Source organism: Crinia signifera, chromosome 8, assembly GCF_055691185.1.
Source record: "Crinia signifera chromosome 8, ASM5569118v1, whole genome shotgun sequence".
In the NCBI taxonomy this organism is placed as follows: Eukaryota; Metazoa; Chordata; class Amphibia; order Anura; family Myobatrachidae; genus Crinia; species Crinia signifera.
The window spans coordinates 155,464,445-155,485,600 of record NC_139224.1 but is presented as its reverse complement, the minus strand read 5'-3'; the positions used below and the strand labels follow the sequence as shown (position 1 = coordinate 155,485,600).

At 51.5% G+C, this 21,156-nt stretch overlaps 2 protein-coding genes, 1 non-coding gene and 1 pseudogene across 3 annotated transcripts in view; all 4 read right to left on the bottom strand.

Moving 5' to 3' along the window:
• ARMH1 (armadillo like helical domain containing 1) overlaps positions 1–21,156 on the bottom strand; it is a 133,565-nt gene that overhangs the window by 16,247 nt on the left and 96,162 nt on the right. The gene's annotated exons all lie outside the window — the stretch shown is intronic.
• On the bottom strand, positions 5,522–7,583 carry LOC146027142 (uncharacterized). The gene has a single exon (XM_083158103.1). It carries the CDS (start codon positions 7,267–7,269, stop codon positions 6,058–6,060), a length of 1,212 nt encoding a protein of 403 aa, XP_083014229.1. The 5' UTR covers positions 7,270–7,583; the 3' UTR covers positions 5,522–6,057.
• On the bottom strand, positions 7,861–7,967 carry LOC146029934 (U2 spliceosomal RNA; annotated as a pseudogene).
• On the bottom strand, positions 12,732–12,846 carry LOC146030039 (U5 spliceosomal RNA). The gene has a single exon (XR_014455553.1). It is a non-coding gene; the product is annotated as a U5 spliceosomal RNA (small nuclear RNA).

Here is a 21,156-nt window from a genome sequence, read left to right as displayed (position 1 = left end):
TTGGTAGCTCACGGGGGGTCCATTTTGTCCGGGTGCTGCGCTCGACAGGCCCGCGGTGGCTTCCGGTGTTGGACACTGCCCTGTGCGGAGGTGAACGCCCAGTGCTTCCTGGATGTACCCAGGAAAATGCTGGGTCACCATGTGAACGGAGGCGGCTATCTGGCTTCTGTGGGCAGGCCGCTGATATCACCGGATGTCAGCTGCCCGCTCTGTTCATTGGGGAGGGCGCCAATGCAAATCATCCATTCACAGCACTGCGGGGAAAATCTGCGAATAGCATGGGGCGGGAGTTGGGGTGAACGGCAGGTGGCGCTACAAGGCTCACAAAGCAGTGAAATCATGCTGCTTTGCAAGCCAACCAGAATGAGGGCCAAGGTCCGGACAGAACTCTCAAACCTGAAAATGGATAAATCAATGGGGCCAGATGGAATATATCCAAGGGAAGAGCTAACGAATCTGCTGGTAGCACCATTATTAGCCCTTTCACATACGCAAGTGCTTGTAAGCCGGGTCGCAAGCCAGGGACAAAATCCCGGGTGCGAGCCGGCTTGCAAGCGCTTTCACACTAGCCACCCGACCCAGCATAATGCCGGGCAAGTGACGTAATCTGGAGGCGGGCCGGGGTGTTGTTGGGAGTTGACAGTATCTCCCAGCGGCTCCTTTACAGTGCAGTGAACGGGACCCAGTCGCATCAACCCGAGATAACCGTTCACACTGTGACTGGACCTGTGAGTGTTCCAGGTACAACCCTGGTCAAGGTCGGGTTGAAGTCCCGGAACACTGGACCTGGGATAATCTACCAGGACCCTTCCAAAATTCCCCGGGTTGATGCACGTTCATGTGCAATAACCTGGGAAATATTTGTCAGTGTGAACGGGGTATAAAATAATTATTCAATCAGTCACTAGCTACAGGTGTAATCCCAGGATGGAAAAAGAATGAATTTAATACCACTGTACAAATGCGGAAGCAAGAAAGAAGCGTCATTACAGATGAGTAAACCTTAGATCAGTAGTAGGGGAACGAATAAGTTGTGGAATATCTTGAAAACAAACAACTTATAGGATTCTAAACAGCATGGATTTACTGACTAAATTAATAGATTAGGGGGAGGGGGGGGGGATAGATGTAGCATATGTAGAGGTTAGTAAGGCATATCACACTGTCCCACATTGCAGACTAATACCCCTTTCACACCAGCTTAATTTCCTGAGTTGGGCCCGGGAACAACCCCCGACTAGCGCTGGTGTGTAAGGTCCCAGCCCAAAATCCTGGCTATGGAGCAGGGTTGTTCCCAGGTTCAACCCGGGGACCTGGCTGGTGTGAATGGGGTAGGGCAGGCATTCCCAGCCACGGTCCTCAAGGCACACCAACAGTGCAGGTTTTTGTGATATCCAGGCTTCCGCACAGATGGTTTAATCAGAATCACTCAGGTACTAATTAAGTCACCTGTGCTCAAGCCTGGATATCTACAAAACCTGCACTGTTGGTGTGCCTTGAGGACCGTGGTTGGGAAAGCCTGGGGTAGGGGGTACTTACCCGGGTTGCCGATCCTCGGTGTGCTGTCCGGCCGGGGATCCACACAGGCGACGGGCGCAAATGACAGGACAGGCGGCGGATGAAGATGACGCAGCTCTCCGGCAGCAGTGAGGGCGCCGGTGAGCTGTGTCATCTTCATCCGCCGCCTGTCCTGTCATTTGCGTCCGCCGCCTGTGTGGATCCCCGGCCTGCACCGAGGACCAGCAACGGGTGAGTACTCGTGGATCCCCAGCCTGCCTGCTGCCATCAACCCACCTCCTGATGGCCTCCTCCTCGCCCCCTTCACACACTAGAAAATGCAGGGACTTTTCTGGTGTGAAAGGGGCCAACCCGGGAATGGCCGGCATGATCCCTGGGCCATATTCCCGGGTGGGTCCATGCAATTTCTGGTGTGAAAGGGGTATAAATAGACTGAAGCAGAACCACGGGTGCCTGGAAATGCACTGATTTTTTGATTGAAAAAGCAGGTCTTTATTGTACATAAAGAATGCAAAAAACAGACGATAACAAATATCACACATATACCGTGTCGCAGCACAGCCAAAACACAGTACACATGCAAACAGTATAGTACATATTATAAAATACAGCACAAGATAACCTCACACTATAGACTATACTATGCACTATGCATTCTAACGGTAACATTTACACTACAGTATACAAGACTATGGGTGTGGAGGGTAGGGGGTGAGGGAGGAGGAATCACATGCCCGAAGCTTTATTGACCAGACAGACACGTATAAGGGGAGGGCAATAAATAGAAATACATCAACAAAACAACAGACATTGTGAAGTGAGGGGGAAGGGGCCACGGTCCCAAAGTCTTATAAAACAGTCCAAACAAGGGGAAAGGACCAGAAGAAAAGGGGTTTAGTCCTCTTCCTCCTCAGGGCTATCCCGAATGGAATAGTCTCTGAGCAGGCTGTGAACCAGCCTGCGGCAGTCCTGAACGGACATTCTCTCCCTCCGCAATATGAGACGATTTCTGGCAAACCACAAAGCGTCCTTAACACAGTTTATAAGGCGCCAGGCTTCCTGGGTCGCCCCATATGTGTGGGTGCCTGGGAAAAGTCCATACAATACCGAAAGGTATGAAAGACAGTTCCTGGGCACGGAGTCCTTGAATTCAGTCTCTAGGGCATCCAACAACAACTGTGCGTAGGTGCAGTCCCAGAAGATGTGCATGGAGGTTTCTTCATGCACAAAGCACCAGGGACAATGTCTATACCTACACAAGTTTCGGGAGTGCATGAATGACCGGTGAGGCAAGCCGCCCTGAATGGCCATCCATGACATGTCTTTGTGTCTATTTGTGAGCCTTTTGGAGGCCACATACTCCCAGACGAACTTGGCAGTTGCTGAAGGGAGCCCTGAAATCGGTTCCATGACGTCTTTTGCTCTGATGAGCTTGTGGACATTTTTAGGTTTCCACAAGTCGGGTTTCAATCCCTCCAGTTGGTGCTCCCTCACAAACTTGGACACATCCAGGTAGAACCATGGAGTAGTCCAGTTGTAAGGGATGGAGCTGTCCCACTTGTCCCATTTAAGGGTCCTCCACATAGGTAGGAGGAAGAAGCGGGACATGGAGTTCCCCGCAGAGCCGGTACAATTGTCAATCAAAGTTCTGCGGATACAGTTACATGCAAAGAAGGCTCTCAGCATAGTTGGAATGTCTGGAATGCCTTTGCCACCTTTGAGGGGATCTTTGTACATAACAATCCGCTTGACTCTGTCCATTTTGGAGCCCCAGATGAAGTGGAAAACAGCCCGTGTGATGGCCTTGCAGATCGCCGCCAGAGGTGGCCAGGCCTGGGCGGTGTACTGAAGAACAGGAAGAATCTCATTCCGCAGCACAAGTGTTTTCCCTTCGATGGTAAGGTCTCTGAGACTCCACAATCCAAGTTTTTGACGCATTGTCGCAAGTCTTTCATCCCAGCACTTCAGGGCCGCTCCATCTCCCCCGAACCAGACACCAAGGATCTTGATGAGGTCTGGCTTTACCGTGAATGGAAATGGAGTGGAGGATGACAGGTGCCACTTTCCGAAGAGCATAGCCTCTGACTTCCCAAGGTTGACCCTTGCTCCCGAAGCACGGCCGAAGTCTTCGCAGGTCTGGACGAGGGCCGTCACCGATCTCTGGTCTGCGCAGAACACCGTGACGTCATCCATGTACAGCGAACACTTGGCCTCTGGGTGGTCTGGACCCGGTGCGGTGATCCCTCTGATCTCTTGATTTTGCCTGATGGATACAGCGAAGAGCTCTATAACACAAACAAAAAGAAGAGGTGAAAGAGGGCAGCCTTGTCTGACCCCAGACAGAACTGAGAAGGGGTCAGTCTTCCAGCCGTTCACCAACACCGAGCTGTAAATGTCAAGGTACATCAGGTTAACATACGAACAGAATAGCTCACCAAGACCAAATTTACGCAGTACCTTGCCCATCAGCTCATGGGAGACACGGTCAAAGGCCTTTTCCTGATCAAGACTGATCAGGGCTGTGCACACATTACGGTCTTTCACGTAATGGACCGTGTCTCTGAGGAGGGCAAGGCTGTCTGCGATTCTGCGGCCGGGAATGGCGCAGGTTTGGTCTGGATGAACGATCTGCCCAATGACAGCCTTCAGCCGGTTGGCCAGTACCTTGGCGAGGATTTTGTAGTCCACGTTCAGAAGAGAGATGGGACGCCAATTTTTCAGGTCACATCTCTCCCCCTTACGCTTGTACAAGATCGTGATCATTCCTTCCCTCAGCGAAGGAGGCATTTTGCCCTCCACCACCATCTCCTCGTACAGCTCGAGCAGGTCCGGGCCAATGAGATCCCACAGCGCAACATAGAGCTCTGCTGGGAGACCATCACTGCCCGGAGTCCTGCCCTGCCTAAAGGATCTAGCGGCAGAGAGCACCTCCTCCAACGCCAGGGGAGCGTCCATGGCTGATTTACCTGCAGGATCAATAGTGTTAGTGATACCTGACAGGAACTTATCCGCCTCGTCGGTGTCTGTAGTCTTAGGGGAGTAGAGGTCGCTGTAGTAGTCGCGAACGACCTTCATCACGCCCTCCTTCCCCTGTCTGGGGATGCCATTCCCATCACGCAGCTCTGTCAGGGGCGTATGGCCAGAGTGGAGTTTCCTGAAAAAGAAAGAAGAACACGTCTCACCCTTCTCCAGATTCTCCACTTTGGAACGGAAGACGATGCGTCTGGACTCCTCCTCAAAGTGCCTTTTCAGGCTCTTTTTGGTCTCATCCAGGTCGTCCTTCACATCCCAGCCGCACCGCTGGAGGTCCACCAGGGACTGGAGCTCACGCTGCAGTTTTCTGAGGTTCCTCTTACGGTCGCATGCCTGGATACGCCCTTTAGCCTGAAAGAAACTGCGGATGTTAGATTTGGCATATTCCCACCAATCAGACATACAGTCAAAGTAACATTTGTCATTCTTCCATGTGATGTAGGCATCCTTAAGCTCAGCCAGTACTTCCTCCCTTTCCAGTAAGGCACAGTTCAACTTCCAGGAGCCTGGGCCAGTTGGAAAACCATGGCCCAGAACCCCCTGGAAGAGAATGGCCCTGTGGTCAGAGAAGAAGCAGGGAACCATAGAATGCCTAACCTGCTGCACTGCCCGGGAGGTGAACACAAAGTCAATGCGGGAACGCACGGAGCCATCGGGGCGGCTCCACGTGAAATTCACGGAGCCGGCCCCCATGGAGCCCACAGCGTCCCGCAGTGATGCTTCGGCCACCATTTCCCTGAGCAGGTTGGACGTGATGTCCAGCTTCGCAGAGTTGCAGGTGCTTCGACCATCCCCTTCAATCGGGCAGTTGAAGTCCCCGGCCATCACTACAGCCCTGGTGGTGGCGAGCTGGGTCCGCAGGGTCTGGAATAATTCCAAACGCTCATTCTTAAAGGGTGAAGCATACACGCAGATTAGCCTGATAGGCTCACCTGCCCAGGACCCATCTACGACGAGTAATCTCCCGCAGACAAACTCCTGGACAGAATCTAACGTGAAGAGGCTGCCCCTAATAAGAATGGCTACCCCTGCAGACTTACACTCACCTCCACCGGACCAGTAGGACGGACCATGGGACCACTGCCGGGCCAGGTGCCTGTAGGACCTGGAGAAAGGGAGAGAGCATTCCTGCAACATATACACATCACATTTCTGAATGTCAAGAAAGGAAAAAATAGTTTGACGTCTGTTCTTGTCCTTAATGCTCCTTACATTAATGGTAAAAAGATTAAAAGCTACCATTTGTTAAGAGAAAAAGGTTACTGTGGCGATACGTATACTTTACCACTCCCATCGGGAGGTGCTTCCTCTGGGTCGGCCACCGGATCTCCCTGCTGGGGTGTCTCGATGTTGTTGAGCAGTTGGTCGATGTTGTTGAGGCTGTCAAGCTCAGGCACCCCACTCTCCTCGAAGACCTCTGCATAGGCCTCCATCTCCTCCTCGAGGGTGAGGGAGTCCTGGTCTGGCTCGACCGATTCGACTGCCGCTTTCTTGGAAGATTCTGGGTCAGCAGCTGGGCTGTCTAACTCCTTCCTCTTCCTTCTCGGCTGTACATTTCCTGCATGGGCAAATGGTGGAAACTCTTCCTCGGAGAGGAGAGGGACAGGGAGGGGGCGAGAGGGGGTGGTGGGAGGAAGGGTGGGTTGGATCACAGGTCGGGAGGGTGAGGGAGGGGGGGTGGTGCGAGCAGCCGGGATGGGAGTAGCTGTCAGAGGGAGGGGGGGGAGGAGGGTTAGGAATGGTGGGGGAAGGTTTCTTACCACCTTGCTTTTGCGGAACCTTCTTCCTCTGCACCGGTGTGGGTGGCACCTTGGGAGGGACGATCACACCCGATGCTGCTGCGGCGTAGGATCTTGCTCTACTTGGACAGTCCTTGTAGACATGATCCACTGAGCCGCACAGGTTGCAGGTCTTCTTCGTGGGGCAGTCCTTTGTCTCATGGCCGGCCAGTCGACAAATCTTGCAAGCCAGGACCTTGCATTCCTTCCCAAAGTGGTCCTTTCCATCACACTTACGACAAGTGCGTGGCTGGTCCACGTAGTGGATAAGTCCTGCAGTTCCCCCCAGGGAGAAGCACGGTCTGAGGTGCTTGACTCCATCTGGGCACGAAGTGTCCTTGTGCAGCCTGACAATCACCGACCACTTTCCAGTCCAGAGTCCATTCTCGTAAAGGATCCTTGTGGGGTCCTTTATGACGGTGCAGGATCTGCTGAGAAAAGTGACGATGTCCTTGATGTTTGTGTGTGGGCTTCGCATTGAAACCGTCACCCGCCTCTCCTCTCTTTGGATAGGGCAGTTGCCCACAAAGCGAGAGAGAGGGGACTCAGGCTTCGCCGCTTTCACCGCTTCCCAATACCTCTTGCAGATTGCGATGGAGGCAAAGGTGGCGTAGAAGATGCCTCTGAAGAAGCTCTGGACGCTGAGCATTTCAGGTGCAGAGAATCCTTGCTCCAGGACCATCTTCTTGCCGAAGTACTCAACCGTCATGTCCGGCACCTGGCCATCTGTCTCCTTTAGCTTCATCACCACGGTCTGCCTCATCCAGGGCTCCAGGGCTGGGACGCTTTTGGAGTGGTCCTGGACGGGCACCGTTGGTGGTGTCACAGAAGGGGCAGTGGAGCTAGGGCCGGCCAATCTGGTCGGACATTCGGCCGGTGACTTACCCTTCTTCCCGGGCTTCCTCCCAGCGAGGGGGGCCGAAGTGGAGGCGGTGGCCATCCTTCCGGCTTCTCGGGGCAGCTGAAGTCGAGGCAAAGGGTCTTCTCCGGCGACGAGAGGAGGAGATGAAGGGGACGCTTCAGAGGGCAGAGCAACACAAGTCTAACCCTCCAAGGAGGCTAGAGAGCGATGCACGGCTTCAGAGGGCAGAGCAAAGCAAGTCTAACCCTCCACGGAGGCTGGGGAGCGTTGCAGAGCTTCGGAGGGCAGAGCAGAAAGTCTGACCCTCGGCGGCGGCTCCGGAGCGGTGGAGGCTTCAGAGGGCAGAGCAGAAAAGTCTGACCCTCCTAGGCAGCTCGGGAGTGCTGCAAGGCTTCGAGAGGGCAGAGCAAAAAAAGTCTGCCTCTCCCAGGTGGCTAGGGTGCGTTGATCTCCTCTTCAGGCGAAATCCTCCTCTCCTCGCAGTCGGGGGCGGAGCTTCTTCCTCGGCGTCGAGAGGAGGAGGGGTCAGCAGTCGCTTCGGAGGGCAGCAGAGCAAGTCTGAGCCTCAGTCTTCTCCGGCTTCTCCCTCTTCTGGCGATGTTTTCTCCTCCTCGCAGTCTCGACGTCTTCGCTCAATTCGCTCTTCTCGGCCTGGCAGCGGTAGCCCTGAGAAGGACCGTTGTCGGTCCAAGAAACAAGGAGCAGAGCTGCCTCTCAGAATAAACTGATAAGAACAGATACTACACTTGATCTTAGCCAAAAGGCCGAGAAGCGATCGGAAATATTTGTCAGTGTGAACGGGGTATAAAATAATTATTCAATCAGTCACTAGCTACAGGTGTAATCCCAGGATGGAAAAAGAATGAATTTAATACCACTGTACAAATGCGGAAGCAAGAAAGAAGCGTCATTACAGATGAGTAAACCTTAGATCAGTAGTAGGGGAACGAATAAGTTGTGGAATATCTTGAAAACAAACAACTTATAGGATTCTAAACAGCATGGATTTACTGACTAAATTAATAGATTAGGGGGAGGGGGGGGGGATAGATGTAGCATATGTAGAGGTTAGTAAGGCATATCACACTGTCCCACATTGCAGACTAATACCCCTTTCACACCAGCTTAATTTCCTGAGTTGGGCCCGGGAACAACCCCCGACTAGCGCTGGTGTGTAAGGTCCCAGGCCAAAATCCTGGCTATGGAGCAGGGTTGCTCCCAGGTTCAACCCGGGGACCTGGCTGGTGTGAATGGGGTGGGGGGTACTTACCCGGGTTGCCGATCCTCGGTGTGCTGTCCGGCCGGGGATCCACACAGGCAACGGGTACAAATGACAGGACAGGCGGCGGATGAAGATGACGCAGCTCTCCGGCGGCAGTGAGGGCGCCGGTGAGCTGTGTCATCTTCATCCGCCGCCTGTCCTGTCATTTGCGTCCGCCGCCTGTGTGGATCCCCGGCCTGCACCGAGGACCAGCAACGGGTGAGTACTCGTGGATCCCCAGCCTGCCTGCTGCCATCAACCCACCTCCTGATGGCCTCCTCCTCGCCCCCTTCACACACTAGAAAATGCAGGGACTTTTCTGGTGTGAAAGGGGCCAACCCGGGAATGGCCGGCATGATCCCTGGGCCATATTCCCGGGTGGGTCCATGCAATTTCTGGTGTGAAAGGGGTATAAATAGACTGAAGCAGAACCACGGGTGCCTGGAAATGCACTGATGTTTCGGGATTTTCACTATGAACTAGTAAGGCACTTTGCCAAGAACACTTTGTTTTTCAAGATGCTCTATACTCTTTTGCCCTAGCTTTTTAGCTAGAGTAAGGATATTTTTCCTGGTTAGAGCTTATTTAAGTACTTTTGTTTAGTTTTTGCACCCTTCATGTGTTTTGGGTACAGCAGTACTTTGCATCAGGATTTTGCTTTACATGCAAAGATTTATAAACGTGATTAAAAGAAGGAACGTGCTCCGATGGCCGTGGTGCATCATGGGCATGCAAATGAGGCACACCAGCAGTAAAGGCTTCGACTCAGAGCAGCTCAGTCAGTGATTCTACAGCGGCGGCAGCTAGTGGGAGGGGAGAGTCAGCTGCTGGTTTCTCTGTGGGTGCCTGTCAGTCAATCCTCACACAGGTAGGAAGTTAAGTAGGAACATGACACATACACTAATATTAAACAGAACGTGGCACAGGTAGTTGCAACAAGGTGGAATAATTAGTGCAAAATACAGAATAACAATTTTTATATTATTATGAATTATATAACTCGTGAAGCACCCCCCCCCCCCTTCGCCCCGTCGCCTATGCTAACCCCCTCCCCCGCAGTCTTACCCATCGTGCTGCGCTGGTCCCGGCGGCTCCGTTCTTCTGCTGAGGACCACCACAAAATGGCCGCCCCCATACAGCAGACAGTTTCAGAGAACAGTGTGCTATATGGGGGCGGCCATTTTGTGGTGCTCCTCATCAGAAGAACGGAGCCGCCGGGACCAGCGAGATACGTAAGTCTGCGGGGGATTGGGGGGGGGGGGTAACTATAGCACCGCAGTCCCCGGCGCGGTGGCGGGGGCTGCGGTGCTATAGTTACGCCCCTGCCTGTGTCCCAAGACTCTCCAGTCACATCTGTGACGCATCCAGGGATCCCAGGATATGGGACCGCACTGGTCTGAACACTAAGCTCCTTGAGTACAGTCTGTACAACTTTGGGAATGGTGAGAAGAGATTCAAAATTACATCAGTAGGTTTCCCCTAAACACAGGGATGGATTTAGGGGTCAGGCCGCCCGCCCCATGGCACAACATTTTTGCACCCACCTGCTGCAGCCCAGCACATATGGCTCCCTCTGCCAGCCTGACCCGGTCCCCTGGGCGGGGTGACCAGTGGCTAGTGCGGGGCTGGCGGCTGCCGTACCAGGGGGTCTCCTGGGCTCTGGTTGGTAGCTCACGGGGGGTCCATTTTTTCCGGGTGCTGCGCTCGACAGGCCCGCGGTGGCTTCCGGTGTTGGACACTGCCCTGTGCAGAGGTGATTATTAGCCCTTTCACATACGCAAGCGCTTGCAAGCCGGGTCGCAAGCCAGGGACAAAATCCCGGGTGCGAGCCGGCTTGCAAGCGCTTTCACACTAGCCACCCGACCCAGCATAATGCCGGGCAAGTGACGTAATCTGGAGGCGGGCCGGGGTGTTGTTGGGAGTTGACAGTATCTCCCAGCGGCTCCTTTACAGTGCAGTGAACGGGACCCAGGTCGCATCAACCCGAGATAACCGTTCACACTGTGACTGGACCTGTGAGTGTTCCAGGTACAACCCTGGTCAAGGTCGAGTTGAAGTCCCAGAACACTGGACCTGGGATAATCTACCAGGACCCTTCCAAAATTCCCCGGGTTGATGCACGTTCGTGTGCAATAACCTGGGAAATATTTGTCAGTGTGAACGGGGTATAAAATAATTATTCAATCATTCACTAGCTACAGGTGTAATCCCAGGATGGAAAAAGAATGAATTTAATACCACTGTACAAATGCGGAAGCAAGAAAGAAGCGTCATTACAGATGCGTAAACCTTAGATCAGTAGTAGGGGAACGAATGAGTTGTGGAATATCTTGAAAACAAACAATTTATAGGATTCTAAACAGCATGGATTTACTGGTGGAAGATAATGTCAAACAAAGCTTATTAGTGTATTAACCAGTTTATTTAAAAAAATATCGAAACATTGGGTTCACAGTACCAATGTTTAGATCTAAATCAGGGGTGTCCAACCTTTCACCTTCCCTGGGCCACATTAGAAGATGAAAATTTGGTTTGGGCCGCACATAAAATAAAATAACAGTAACGATACCTGATCATCCAAAAAAACATAGAAAACATAGTTAACATATTAAACTTAATTGGAAATGAAGTTAGTGAGATGTTTGACATTGTTTCTCACATTCTGACACAGAGAATAAGCCAAAATTCACATTGTGACACAGAGAATAAGCCGAAATTCACTTTCTGACACAGAGAATAAGCCGAAATTCACTTTCTGACACAGAGAATAAGCCAAAATTCACATTCTGACACAGAGAATAAGCCAAAATTCACATTCTGACACAGAGAATAAGCCGTAATTCACATTTTGACACAGAGAATAAGCCAAAATTCACATTGTGACACAGAAAATAAGCTGAAATACACATTCTGACACAGGGAATGAGTAAAAAATTCACATTCTGACACAGGGTGCCAGATAACACACATGCCCCCACAGTGCCATATGACACACATGCCCCCACAGTGCCAGGTGACACACATGCCCCCACAGTGCCAGGTGACACACATGCCCCCACAGTGCCAGGTGACACACATGCCCCCACAGTGCCAGGTGACACACATGCCCCCACAGTGCCAGGTGACACACATGCCCCCACAGTGCCAGGTGACACACATGCCCCCACAGTGCCAGGTGACACACATGCCCCCACAGTGCCAGGTGACACACATGCCCCCACAGTGCCAGGTGACACACATGCTGGTAATGCCAGGGGGCATTATGAATATAAGTGGCATTACCAGGGGGCATTATGAATATAAGTGGCATTACCAGGGGGCATTATATTCATAATGCCCCCTGGTAATGCCACTTATATTCATAATGCCCCCTGGTAATGCCAGGGGGCATTATGAATATAAGTGGCATTACCAGGGGGCATTATGAATATAAGTGGCATTACCAGGGGGCATTATGAATATAAGTGGCATTACCAGGGGGCATTATATTCATAATGCCCCCTGGTAATGCCACTTATATTCATAATGCCCCCTGGTAATGCCAGGGGGCATTATGAATATAAGTGGCATTACCAGGGGGCATTATGAATATAAGTGGCATTACCTGGGGGCATTATGAATATAATGCCCCCTGGTAATGCCACTTATATTCATAATGCCCCCTGTAGTGATTACTAACCACAGCTAATGGTAGTGGGGGTATGATAAGTCACCGCTGTCCTGGCTGCCTGCTTGCTCCTGCCGACGCCGCCGCCACGCATCAAATAATCATCCAGCCCTGCGCGCTGCACGTGGGGAAAGCGCCAGCACAGACGTCCTTCGCGCGGGAGCAGCTGAGTGCGCCTGCGCATGCACACCAGCGCTCCCGCGTCCATTTTAAGTTTGGGAGAACAAGATGCTGGCCGCGGCCATCTTTACTTTGGGCACAGTGCCGCGGCCAGCACGAAGACGCTGCTGCGGGCAGAGTTGCCCTATAATTTATATTTAGAATGCCTATAAAATGCACTGGGCCGCATTACTACCCGACCTGGGCCGCATGCGGCCCGCGGGCCGCGGGTTGGACAAGCCTGATCTAAATGATCATTTGCAACCAATGTTGAAAAACATCATTTGTCCGATGTTTTCCTTCGATGTCCCATCCCTACTGGATTACCCCCACTTAACAAGCATTAAGTGCAGCATTTCATAAAATTAAATATCACTAATTGCTACATTTGCCTTAAAGTTCAGCAACATAGACGGCCAATCACATTTTAGATCTGCTTTTTACCAATAAACAAGCCCAGCGTTAGCCAGGCATCAAAAAATTACATGAAACTCATGGTTGTTCCTCTCCACGGAAATCTTTAGTAAAAGGCGAAAGATTTATTCGATCTGAAGAGAAACCAGAGTATACTGAATGCTGCCCGGAGCACCAGCCCAACCGGAAGTGGACTCTATCACACTCATGGAGAGAACACATTCATACACAGAATGTTCAATTCTCCCTCAGACCACGAGACGCTACAGCAGTACTTTGCATCAGGATTTTGCTTTACATGCAAAGATTTATAAACGTGATTAAAAGAAGGAACGTGCTCCGATGGCCGTGGTGCATCATGGGCATGCAAATAAGGCACACCAGCAGTAAAGGCTTCGGCTCAGAGCAGCTCAGTCAGTGATTCTACAGCGGCAGCTAGTGGGAGGGGAGAGTCAGCTGCAGGTTTCTCTGTGGGTGCCTGTCAGTCAATCCTGACACAGATAGGAAGTCAAGTAGGAACATGACACATACACTATTATTAAACAGAACGTGGCACAGGTAGTTGCAACAAGGTGAAATAATTAGTGCAAAATACAGAATAACAATTTTTATATTATTATGAATTATATAACTCATATCTGGTCTTATCTAAACATTGACCCTGTGTCCCAAGATTCTCCAGTCACATCTGTGACGCATCCAGGGATCCCGGGATATGGGACCGCACTGGTCTGAACACTAAGCCCCTTGAGTACAGTCTGTACAACTTTGGGGATGGTGAGAAGAGATTCAAAATGACATCAGGGGGTTTCCCCTAAACACAGGGATGGATTTAGGGGTCAGGCCGCCCGCCCCATGGCACAACATTTTTGCACCCACCTGCTGCAGCCCAGCACATATGGCTCCCTCTGCCAGCCTGACCCGGTCCCCTGGGCGGGGTTCTCCAGTGGCTTGAGCGGCGCTGGCGGCTGCCGTACCAGGGGGTCTCCTGGGCTCCGGTTGGTAGCTCACGGGGGGTCCATTTTACCGGGTGCTGCGCTCGCCCGGCCAGTGGTGGCTTCCGGTGTTGGACACTGCCCTGTGCGGAGGTGAACGCCCAGTGCTTCCTGGATGTACCCAAGAAAATGCTGGGAGTCACCATGTAAACAGAGGCAAATCATCCATTCACAGCACTGCGGGGAAAATATGCGAATAGCATGGGGCGGGAGTTCGGGTGAACGGCAGGCGGCGCTACAAGGCTCACAAAGCAGTGAAATCACGCTGCTTTGCAAGCCAACCAGAATGAGGGCCAAGGTCCGGACAGAACTCTCAAACCTGAAAATGGATAAATCAATGGGGCCAGATGGAATATATCCAAGGGAAGAGCTAACGGATCTGCTGGTAGCACCATTATTAGCCCTTTCACATACGCAAGTGCTTGCAAGCCGGATCGCAAGCCAGGGACAAAATCTCGGGTGCGAGCCGGCTTGCAAGCGCTTTCACACTAGCCACCCGACCCAGCAAAATGCCGGGCAAGTGACGTAATCTGGAGGCGGGCCGGGGTGTTGTTGGGAGTTGACAGTATCTCCCAGCGGCTCCTTTACAGTGCAGTGAACAGGACCCAGGTCGCATCAACCCGAGATAGCCGTTCACACTGTGACTGGACCTGTGAGTGTTCCAGGTGCAACCCTGGTCAAGGTCGGGTTGAAGTCCCGGAACACTGGACCTGGGATAATCTACCAGGACCCTTCCAAAATTCCCCGGGTTGATGCACGTTCAATAACCTGGGAAATATTTGTCAGTGTGAACGGGGTATAAAATAATTATTCAATCAGTCACTAGCTACAGGTGTAATCCCAGGATTGAAAAAGAATGAATTTAATACCACTGTACAAATGCGGAAGCAAGAAAGAAGCGTCATTACAGATGAGTAAACCTTAGATCAGTAGTAGGGGAACGAATGAGTTGTGGAATATCTTGAAAACAAACAACTTATAGGATTCTAAGCAGCATGGATTTACTGGTGGGAGATCATGTCAAACAAATCTTATTGACTTTTTGATTCAGTGACTAAATTAATAGATTAGGGGGAGGGGGGGGGGATAGATGTAGCATATGTAGAGGTTAGTAAGGCATATCACACTGTCCCACATTGCAGACTAATACCCCTTTCACACCAGCCTAATTTCCTGGGTTGGGCCCGGGAACAACCCCCGACTAGCGCTGGTGTGTAAGGTCCCAGGCCAAAATCCTGGCTATGGAGCAGGGTTGCTCCCAGGTTCAACCCGGGGACCTGGCTGGTGTGAATGGGGTGGGGGGTACTTACCCGGGTTGCCGATCCTCGGTGTGCTGTCCGGCCGGGGATCCACACAGGCAACGGGTACAAATGACAGGACAGGCGGCGGATGAAGATGACGCAGCTCTCCGGCGGCAGTGAGGGCGCCGGTGAGCTGTGTCATCTTCATCCGCCGCCTGTCCTGTCATTTGCGTCCGCCGCCTGTGTGGATCCCCGGCCTGCACCGAGGACCAGCAACGGGTGAGTACTCGTGGATCCCCAGCCTGCCTGCTGCCATCAACCCACCTCCTGATGGCCTCCTCCTCGCCCCCTTCACACACTAGAAAATGCAGGGACTTTTCTGGTGTGAAAGGGGCCAACCTGGGAATGGCCGGCATGATCCCTGGGCCATATTCCCGGGTGGGTCCATGCAATTTCTGGTGTGAAAGGGGTATAAATAGACTGAAGCAGAACCACGGGTGCCTGGAAATGCACTGATGTTTCGGGATTTTCACTATGAACTAGTAAGGCACTTTGCCAAGAACACTTTGTTTTTCAGGATGCTCTATACTCTTTTGCCCTAGCTTTTTAGCTAGAGTAAGGATATTTTTCCTGGTTAGAGCTTATTTAAGTACTTTTGTTTACTTTTTGCACCCTTCATGTTTTTTGGGTATCAGATTTCTTGTGGGGTATTGCAAAGCTTGCAGCTTGTACAAAATGCAGCCGCCAGACTATTAACTAACCAGCCCCGCTCCTGCCTCATAACTCCCATTCTCTACGCCCTTCACTGGCTACCTGTAAAATGGCGAATCGTTTTCAAGATTGGCTTACTCACTTTCAAGGCCCTACATGACCAGGGCCCAAAGTACCTGCAGCAGCTTCTAATTCCTTACTGTCCTACTCGATTACTACGATCTGTTGAAGAAGGACTACTAACAGTAACCAGAATTTCCCTGAATTCATCTGGGGGTCGAGCTTTCAACTTTGTTGCTCCAACTCTATGGAACTCTCTTCCTCGCACAGTGCGAGAAGCCCCCACTGTAGAATCCTTTAAAAATAGACTAAAGACGTTCCTATTTACTCAAGCATTTCACTGATATCTACTGTTAAGCTTGTTTTGTACTTTGAGCTGTAAAGACAATTGGTAAAGCACTTTGAGTCCTATTGGGAGAAAAGCGCTATATAAATATCATTATTAATATTATTGGTGAGACTCTTACTAGTGATTCCTACAGATAGGGCGCAGGTGCAGCACGAGCTTGGTCCGTGAGCTCTCGAAAATTGGGCATGGCTGAATGGGGGAGTTGGCGTGGCCCTGCTGGTGTCACTATTATGGGCGGGATGGCCATAATTTTTGGTGGCTTGTCTGGCAATGAGGTCATTGATGCGGGTGTGCCCCGCAACTACAGAGGTGCTGGGCTTCTCCACTTAACGTGAATAGAACAGGCAAACTGCATTAGCAGGGAGCTGCTTAAGGGGCATTGCACATTTTGCCCTTTAAAAACTGAGTGCAGCACCTGAGGACCCTTGCCTCCTAAGGGGCTCTTTAGTTTGGGGGTCATTATTCAATGTGTCCCTCTGAGCATCAACAAAGGGGAGCCTTGTAGATCCTCTTTTGCCCCCAGTAGACTTGCTGACTCTGAAGGAGTGGGGAGTAATGGGGCCCTTTTCCTTTTGGAAAGGGTCCAACGTTCTATAACCCCAGCATGATTTTTGAACTTTACTGGGTGATGAAGCCATGCACCTCGGCTTCAAGAAAAATAAACTTGATGGAAGGAACCGTCAATTTAATGTAGTTTCATATCATTCATGGTTCTTTCTACAGTTTCCATTGATGGCAAACAGTGACTGATGACAAACCAATGACCATCCCTACTTTTGACGTCCCATCTGAGTACCGTTCACTCAAAGTGTGTGAGTGTGTCTGTAACGCTGGGTGGAGCCTCTGACTCACATGACTGACTCACATGACAGAGAACCAGCCCAGTGAGCCCACAATGCCAGACACCCTCTGCCTCCCCATGTTTCCCAGGAACCTACTCCACAGCCACCAGGGGAGCGCCCCTCCCCCCGCGCGATTCGCGACATTTCCCCCCCTCCCTGATCCATCGTTCATGTTGCACCCCCCCCCCACGATTCACGGCAACCCCGGCGACCCCCCCCCCCCGATTTGCAGCACACCCCCCCCCCCCCCGTGACCCACCCCTCCCGCCATTCGTGGCAACACCGCCCCCACGACCCCCCCCTCCCGCAATTCGCGGCATCCACCCCCACGTCCCCCCTCCCGCACTTCGCGGAACACCCCCGCGACCCCCCCTCCCATCATTCGCGGACACCACCCACCTCCCCCCCCCCCGCGATTCATGGCAAGCCCAGGATTAAATGGCACATGCAAAACACTGACATGGCTATGGTTGACAATGAAAAAGGTTGACATGAGTTTTTGAAGATTTATTTTTAAATTTTTGAATGTTTTCATATTCATTCTCATGTGTCGACATGGACACCAATGAAGTGCCACACTTATGTCAACATTTACATGTGTTGACCTTTCTGTGTTTATTTTTTCTTGTGGCGATTCGCGGGACCCCCCCCCCCCACGATTCACGGCAACCCCGGCGACCCCCCCTCCCACGATTTGCAGCACACCCCCCCCCCCCGTGACCCACCCCTCCCGCCATTCGTGGCAACACCGCCCCCACGACCCCCCCCTCCCGCAATTCGCGGCATCCACCCCCACGTCCCCCCTCCCGCACTTCGCGGAACACCCCCGCGACCCCCCCTCCCATCATTCGCGGACACCACCCACCTCCCCCCCCCCCGCGATTCATGGCAAGCCCAGGATTAAATGGCACATGCAAAACACTGACATGGCTATGGTCGACAATGAAAAAGGTTGACATGAGTTTTTGAAGATTTATTTTTAAATTTTTGAATGTTTTCATATTCATTCTCATGTGTCGACATGGACACCAATGAAGTGCCACACTTATGTCAACATTTACATGTGTTGACCTTTCTGTGTTTATTTTTTCTTGTGGCGATTCGCGGGACCCCCCCCTCCCACAATTCACGGCACCCCCCCCCCTCCCACGATTCGCTGCAACCCCCGCGACCCCCCCTCCCGCGATTCGCGGCAACCCACCGCGCCCCCTCCTGCGATTCGCGGCACACACACCCCCACCGTATGCCCACACACCTCTATCACTACCCAGCTTCCTGCTCTCCTGAACCGTAACTTGTAAGGACGTGTAGCCTAACCTAAGGGGAAGTGCGCAGTGCTAGTGCTTACTTGTGCAAGGTGATTTTTGGGATCACCCGTGCAGGTTCAGCACCCCCGAGTTTCCCCGGGGGCACAGTGCAGCCTCGGGCCCTCGGCAGCCGACCGATCAGCGTCCGACCAAGTGTTTCTCTGCTCCCATCGTAGGGCACTTTTCAACCCCTGGCATGGGAATGGGTACTCCACTGGGCTTTTCGACTGACTCCCTTAGGGGCTGCGACCCCCTCGGAAGAGCAATCTACTCAGTCTCAGTGTTTCTCCGATCCCAAGGTTAGGGTACTAAGCTGGGCCTTTCGCGGTCTCCCCATCAGAGGCTACGAACCTCTGGAACAGGAGCCATCTACTCAGTCCCAGCCTTTCTCCGGTCCTTGGGAATGGATACTAGACTGAGCCTTTCGCTGTCTCATCCTTCGGGGGCTACGAACCCCGTCAAGAGAGTCAAACTACTAGGCCCAGTGTTTCTCCCCCCCTCTCACCAGTGGGTTTACGGAAACAACACCTCCTACCACTGGCAGAGGTGAAGGTACTCAGCCAGACTTTTCACCACTCCCAGGCAAAAAAGAGGGGTCCCACACCCTCCGCCCATCAGAGCAGCTACTCAGTCCAGCCTTTCTCTATTCTCTGCCAGAGGCCAGTCCATACCCACTGATAAGAACAGATACTAGACTTGATCTTAGCCAAAAGGCCGAGTGCAATACTAAAAGCAACAGAGTTTTGTGTCAAATGAGTTAGGAAAACACCAGGAAAAGGAAACCAATGTGGTTCACAAAAGAGTTATCAACTAGCGTGAAAGCAAAAAAAAATGGCCTGTAAAAAACACAAGCACACTTAAAATAATCAGGACAAAAAGGTACATCTTACCTGATGGAAAGAAGCTAAGGAGATAACCAGGGGTGAAAAGGCAGAAACGGAGGCGTAAATGGCCCTTTCAGTAGATAATGGGGCAAAACTTTTTTTCAAGTATATAAGTGAAAGGAGAAAATCAAATGGAGGAATAATATGGCTTAAGACAGAGTGAAAATTTGGTGCATGGAGACAATAGCAGATCCCCTTAAATTCATTCACTACAGAATGAAAGTGTAAGGGGACATAGTCTGCAAGGACATTCATAAAAATAAAGTAGTTGAAAGTACATTTACAGAGAAGAAGGTCCTAAGAGAACTCTTAAAACTGAAAGGGGATAAATCAATGGGGCCAGATTGGATACATCCAAGGAAATAGCTAAAGGATGTGCTAGTAGCACCAATAACAGAATAATTCAACCAGTCACTAGCTACAGGTACAATCCCAGAGGACTGAGAAAAAACTAATATAATACCACTGCACAAAAGTGGAACCAATGTAAAATAGGGATGGCCCTATCGACCATCGATGCTTTTAAATCAGTGATGGTTTATGGCCGATATAGAACAGTTTAGCTATCGATGGGGTAGAACCAGATGGTTTCCCACCATCGATGTCAAGCTTAAATGAGTAGTTGTGCTTTACCTTTTTTCCTAAGGGGCCGGGTCTTGGAGCACAGCCCCGCCCCCATGCTTTGTTTGGCCCATGGGCAGGGGCGTAACTAACTATTTAGCGCCCCCCGACACACGTTTATTCCCCCCCCCCCCCCGCACACACCTAACCTGCCCTCCCCTTCTTACCCGCTGTCTGCGTCTCGCCCGGCTCTCTGTCGGGACCTGCCTGACCATCACGGTCCCGGCCGGCTCCTGCTGCTACAATGAAAACTGACTCTTAGAAAATGGCTGCCCCCATACTGCAGACAGAAAACTGTCTACAGTATGGGGGCAGCCATTTTCTAATTGTCAGTTTTCATTGCAGCAGGAGCCGGCCGGGACCGTGACGGTCAGGCAGGTCCCGGCAGAGAGCCGGGCGAGACGCAGACCGCGGGTAACTATAGCCCCGCTGCCCCCCCGGCGGCACCCCCAATTTCTCTGCACCCCCCTGCCACCGCGGGGGCTGCGGAACTATAGTTACGCCACTGCCCATGGGCCAATCAGTCAAAAAAACAGGTGACCAGGCATCAATAGGCAAAACATCAATGGCCAGTTGCACTATTGCCATTGATAGGAACCACAATGATAGCCATCCTTAATGTACAATACCTACAATAAAACTATTACACTCTAGGGATGGCCATCGACTATCGATGTTCCCAAAACATCGATGGTCGGGACCTAGTGCTCGATGTTTTGGGCATCAATAGGCGTGGGTCAAATAGTTTGATGCCATCGATGGATGGCATTCGATGTCGATATATATATATATATATTTACCCTGCTGGCTGTTGGCCAGCTGCCCGGCTATACACCCTCTCCGAGTCCTAGTAAGAATGGGCCCGGGTCGGGCGGCCGCCGGGAGGTGCACACATGCGCGATAGAACTACCTAACCTGACGAGCTGGATAATAAGGTTTCTTCTGCGCATGAGCTATAGCGCATGCGCGAACCTTCCGGTACCGGCCACCCCGTTCTTCCTCTGCGCATGCGCAAGTAGACAATGGTGGGAACCATCGATGGCAACCTATAAAATGGTTTATAGGCATCAATGGGAACCATTGATGGAAGATGGATCGATTGCAATCCCTATTATACTCTTTATTTAACCAGTGAACAAGCCCAGCATTAGCCGGTAGTGATGGGAAATCTAGTTCGTTTTGGTGACTAGTTCATTATGATCTAGTTCACCCAAAAGATTAGATCAGAAGATTAGTTCATCTAGTTCATTTAGTTCATTATTCCAGCACTGACTCAGAGACTGAGAGGAGTGCATGGATCTAGATGAACTAGACTAGATTATGACACACAGAGCAGGCATTGTAATACCAGCTCATTGTAGGATTTATAGTCTTATTAGAATGATTATATACTGTATGTTTAATAAATCAGATTATTTTCTAGTTTACAAAAGCAATAAGTTATACAGGACCCT